At 42.1% G+C, this 6,000-nt stretch overlaps 1 protein-coding gene across 1 annotated transcript in view; it reads left to right on the forward strand.

Moving 5' to 3' along the window:
* Nucleotides 1-4,228, forward strand: part of LOC144090983 (transmembrane protein 132D-like) — a 35,523-nt gene extending 31,295 nt beyond the window's left edge. Inside the window, exon 10 of the mRNA XM_077622939.1 lies at nucleotides 1,180-4,228. Coding sequence (XP_077479065.1) covers nucleotides 1,180-2,577 — 1,398 coding nt within the window. The 3' untranslated portion in view covers nucleotides 2,578-4,228. The remainder of the gene's footprint in view (nucleotides 1-1,179) is intronic.
* The last annotated feature ends 1,772 nt before the right edge of the window (nucleotides 4,229-6,000 follow it).

Genomic DNA, 6,000 nt, shown 5'->3' on the forward strand with positions numbered 1-6,000 from the left:
CACACACAGCTGTTCTGTTTAAAAACTTGCTCACTCATTGGGCTGTGGCTGCGGGTTTGCATTCAATCGAGCTCAGGGTGCCGATGTGGGGCAGCAATCAGCTTGTTTATAGCCGCAGAAATGGTAGATTAGCTCATGGCTGCTTTGGCAAGTCGGACCCTCTTCTCTCCTCTAAACTGCATTGATGATAAACTTTTACAAACGCACAGGGACAGATGATCAGCCAACAATGTCTACAATGAAGAATTACACGTAGCGTTTCATAATGTATTCAAATCTAAAATGTAGGTTATCGCTGTGCCCCCGATGTGGCTCATATCAGTGAAATAGGCCATTGTGTATTAATATGATCCGACTGTATAATTTCTGTTGCAGGTGTATTCTCATTGGCAGTTTCAAAATTTTATTGGTCTTAAGCACTCACTTGAGTGTCTGGGTAAAGACATTAGGGAAGGGTATTTGGAAAAACCTACTGGATCATAAACAACGCATGTTGGTTACCTTTCTAGAGGCTTTAGTTTAGGACTTTACCTTTGCTTGGTAATTTTTCCACAAGTACTTTTGTTTCTTTTTGCAGTGCCCAGTTGCCACATTATTAAATGAGACCCACTTACTAAAGCAACAATGGGTGTTTTCCGAACATTTCTTTCTAAATTTTGAGCCTATGACCGAATTGTGCTTTTGACATAGTTAGGTATGCTTAGTTACTGTGGTAAGAATTCCTTAGACAAGGTTAGGTTAGAACTTTATTTCATCCCGTATTCGGGAAATTTCTTGGTTGCAGTAGCAAGACAGACACAAGACACACAAGACATTGTAGACCTAGGTAAAAAACTGGACCCACACACAGGAAGTCCACAAGGTGGGGACCTTCTGCAGACTGAGACTGAGGTTACTGCAAAGTGTTGTTATTCGTACATATGAGAACATGTTAATTGTGACTTTACATCTGTTTTGGCAGAGGATAAATTGTCCCCATAAAGACGGCATTATTATTCTTATTTTTGAAGAAAACATGGCATTTAAGTAAGTAATTGAAGTAAATTACATGACATGCCCAAAAGCCACCTGGAAAAGCTCTAGCTGATTTGTGACCTTAAACGGTAAATTTGAGGAAATAAAATGGATGTATGTGTTTTGCCAAAAACATCTGACCTACTCCTTTCTTTCTTTATCCAGGAAGCTACCGTCAGTTGCTGGGTCCAGTTCAGCGATGGCGCCATCACCCCGCTGGAAATCTTTGACCGTGGTATCTACTCCTTAACAGTCTCCACTCCGGATGAGACGATGGCAACTGTGCGTCGCACGCCACAGTCCATGTTTGTGGTGGCTCATAGTGAAGGTGAGGGCCAGGGGGTGATTGTCAAAGCGGAGCTGAGGATATGTGAGGAATGCCAGAAGTCAAAGAGGAAGAGCAAACTTGCGGTTGGTACAGGGTTTCTACGGATTAACTTCAAGGGTGGCGGAAAGGTTTTTGGAAGAACTGACGGACCTGGAAATGAGAAAAAACAAGATTATAGCAGAGGTGGTTCAGAAATGCCAGGAGAAGTTAAAACAACTATGAAATCAGATGTAGGAACATTACCAGAAACTGGCACATCAACCATTCTGTCAGCCAAAACTGTGGGGACACGAGTTGCTGGGACTGGAGCAAACAGTAAAAGTACAGAAAATTTGCAATTCATGGTCCCTTCTGCTTCCACTGTGAGTGTTGCAAAATCCCCGGGAACCGCCAGAACAACAGATACAACACCTGTTGATAAAGCAGGACAGAAGGGTGGTTTTGGCAACATGCTGGACAATCCAAATTTTCCACCAAACAAAGGCATTCGTAGAGCAAATTTCCCTCCCAAGAAAGAGCCTCCCACAGTCATATCCCCCAAAGTCTTTGAGGGTGACTTAATCCGCACGTTTCGATCCATGTCCGACTTGGAAATAGGAATCTATTCGTTAGTGGGAGTGTTGGGTCTCGCTATCTTGGGATTTTTGCTTAACTGCGCTTCATATCGGTTTTGTTTCCGCAAAAACAAAACCCCTATACAAGCAGGAACGACTGCCAGCGGGGACCCAAAAAATCATAAGCACGATTGGGTGTGGCTTGGGGGCAATGACCAGCATGCTGCTTCTCAGGGCACACCCGCTCAAGTGTCAACACTAACCCGACATTCGTCCGAGTCCAAAGGTCACCGCAGCACAGAGAGCCCTCTGCCCGCCGCGGGACCAAATGTCGTTAGCCTTCCCGAAAGAACCGCCACCCTGGGGCGCAGCAGAACAGGGTCCCAGCAGCAGATACACAGAAAGGTTATGGACCCCGTGGTAAACCGTTCGGCCACGCTGCTGGCGAGGCCTCACCGCAGCGAGCCTCTCCACTCCCCCACTAGTAAGAGGAACCAGGTCCAGTTCACCACTTTCACCACACTGGACATTAAGCACTTGGCCGCGCTGAAAAAGAACAACCTGGACTTTAACGGTACAAATCAACAGCAGCTACACCAGCAGATGGCTCCACCCGAGACACAAATACCATTGCCTGACATGCCATGGCCGGTTGTCAAACCCCACGGAGAACCCCAGTAAAGTTTTTGGGGGGTTCTGACCAAATCCATGGAAAAATGTACATTGTTTATCTTGTTAAAACTTGCCGATAAGGTTGAGCTGAAGCCTTTTCCAATTGGCGAGAGTAAAACCTTCGACTAAACGACACTCCATCCCAGAGAATAACTCAACTTTTTGATATCATTAATCTTCTGTAGAAAACATATACAATGTGATAAATTGAGCTGGCTTGGTTGGGATTTTCTGGTACTTTATTGCTGTTGATGGACATTTCTTTTGGTTCTACAAAGTTTATTTCAGTAGTGTAAATACAGTGATACCTCTATTTACAAAAATAAATCATTCCAGAAAGGGTTTTGTTACTTAGATTAAGTAGAGCCACACTTTACATGTAAATTCTCTATTTCGTTTCACGGTCTTCAATATAAACTGGTTAAGAATTATCAAAGTGTAGCAATTTTGTTTGACAGATGTGAAACAAAAGAAAATTATTTGTTCATCACACACATTTATCACATATACATACATGCACAGAGACCATAATTACTGTGTTTTGACAAAAAATCATTTCCCGAAATATATTCAGGGTGGGAAAGCATTTTATTTACTATCCACATTCACATGGTACATAGAAAATAACATCATTTCAGCATCATTCTATTGAATAGTACTTATAGATATGTGTCTGATATACATGTAATCACAGTCAATCCATTTCAATTGGGAAGTCAGAGATTGAGTAGTAATCATGGTTCAGTGCTGTTGAGGGTGATAAACGTCAATTTGACTGCCAATCACAATTAAGAATGAAATATGTATATGTTTAAAAATGAAATCATTTTAAAAACCTGATCCTTTTTTTTGAACTGATTCTGAGCCTATGTTTAGTGGAAGGATTTCAAGTTGGCCCTTGTATCCTTTGACTTATCTGAGAAAAACTTTTGGACACCCTTGGTTTAGTCTTTATGCACCTATGCTTTTTTTGAGAAAAGTTCACAGATTAATTGTTCAGAACAAAAACAACTATTCAGAGTTGCTAACCCATTGCCAACCGAAATATGCAGTATCATGCGAAAAAAGTCGCATGAAATACTACACAACACTCTATACCTATAAATATATATGCAAATACAGGAAAAACATAATGTTTTCTACATTTCCAGGACCAAAGATTCCTCCTACCATAGAACATTTGTATAGACAGTGCAGATAAGTCAGGGAAGATGCAGTACGAGAGAGATTATTGTTTATCTGCACTGTATTTTTCTGGAGAGGCTCACCATCCCCAGAACTCATGTGGACCTTGCAACTGGTCAGACAGTGTTAGGTTTATGCGATATTATGTTAATTTTTAGCAATCTATCAAAGCAACTTCCAAGAAATATGTATTGGAAATGAAACTATGTTATGCAAATATATTCTTTGCAGAGTTTTGTAATGAAGCCCCCCCGCCCCCTTTTTTCTCCTCTAGCGGTCTGATTATATTCTAGCTAATGGTTATTGTCTAACCTTGTCTCTGAAAAGAAAAATATGCATATATAACAGTTTTTATATGTACATGTAAATATATCCAATGACTTTTATAAGTAATCTCCCATTATTTTGAATAAGAATAACACATTTATGTGTGCTCACCAGGAAATTTTTCCATTAAATGACAAATCGATGTGCAGTTTTTGTTCCAAGTGAAATTTGGTTTCAATCAGTCATCGTTTTAAAAGCTTTTTAATAGTGGAGCCATTTACATTAAAGCCAGGCTGTGAATGAGTCGGATTATTGGCTAAAGCTCTACAGTGAAATTTGATTATATAATTACTATTGAATGAGATTTAAAAATGATGTCATGACTCAGTGGAGTGAACTTTTTCCAATATTAAATCTGCTGCAATTTAATGCTGCATGGCGTACAATTGAGACGAGAGGCGGCAATTAAAGGTGCTGCATTTCAAGGGCTTTTACACAGGAAACCATCAATACCTCTTTTATTCTCTACGGCTGCAGTTTTCAAATCCCGAGCGCTTTGCTGCATTTGCTTATGAAAATGATGTCAAAAGTGCCCCTTAGAAATTGACTGGAACGTGTGCTCTTCATGATACTCCAACCAGTGCTAGTTGTGAAACTTTTCACTCAAGCGTATAGACATTGTATAGTAATGATGCGAAGCTTGTCTAGATGCTTTGCAGTATATCACACATAATTGAAAATAGGCACAATACACGGTCACCCCATGAATTAATTCATTTTCTGAACCACTTATCCTCACAAGGGTTGCAGGCTTTGCTGAAGCCTATCCCAGCTGGTATTCGGACGTTTTGTCGAAAGACGTTTGGTCCCCGGACGCTTCGTCGACCGGACGTTTGGTCGACCGGACGTTTGGTAGAACGGACGTTTGGTCGCCGGGTTGTTACCGTTGAAACCAGCTCTCAAAATTATAATCATGAGAGAGAGAGAGTTTAATATCGAAATATCTAGTATCAAAATATCAACAGTAAACTCTCTGTCATAATTTGACAGCGAGCGAACCCGGCGACCAAATGTCCGTTCTACCAAACGTCTGTTCTACCAAACGTCCGTTCTACTAAACATCCGGTCGACCAAATGTCCGGTCGACCAAATGTCCGGGGACCAAACATCCGGGGACCAAACGTCTTTCGACGAAACGTCTTTCGACGAAACGTCTTTCGACGAAACGTCTTTCGACGAAACGTCTTTCGACGAAACGTCTTTCGACGAAACGTCTTTCGACGAAACGTCTTTCGACGAAACGTCTTTCGACGAAACGTCTTTCGACGAAACGTCTTTCGACGAAACGTCTTTCGACGAAACGTCTTTTGACGAAACGTCTTTCGACGAAACGTCCGGTCACGATCCCAGCTGACTTCGGGCCAGAGGCAGGGGGACACCCTGAATCGGTGGCCAGCCGATCGCAGGGCACGAGTAGGCAAACAACCATTCACGCTCAGACTCATAACTCGGGGCAATTTAGATTGACATTTTTGAAATGTGGTAGGAAACCAGAGTACCAGGAGCAAACGCAAGCAGGCCTAGGGAGAACCTGCAAACTCCTCACAAGAGGACTGGTCTGGATTCAAATCCAGAACTCCAGAACTGCGCTAACCATTCATTCGTCGGTCCGCCCTCAACGCAAATATTCAAATTGTTTTTATCTTTTTTTTCTGTTGACAGTTTATTTTGTTTAATGATCTAATTGTGGGGGCGGCCCAGCGGCTTGAGTGGTTAGCACGTTGGTCTCACAGCTCTGGGGTCCTGGGTTAAAATCCAGGTTGGTCCACCTGTGTAGAGTTTACATGTTCTCCCTACGCCTGTGTGGGTTTTTGTCGGAGTAATTCGGTTTTCTCACACATTCGAAAAACATGCACGGTAGGCTGATTAGACACTCTAAATTGCCCCTAGGTATGAGTGTAAGCGTGAATGGTCCTCCGT

Source organism: Stigmatopora argus, chromosome 16 (genome assembly GCF_051989625.1).
Source record: "Stigmatopora argus isolate UIUO_Sarg chromosome 16, RoL_Sarg_1.0, whole genome shotgun sequence".
Taxonomy (NCBI): Eukaryota; Metazoa; Chordata; class Actinopteri; order Syngnathiformes; family Syngnathidae; genus Stigmatopora; species Stigmatopora argus.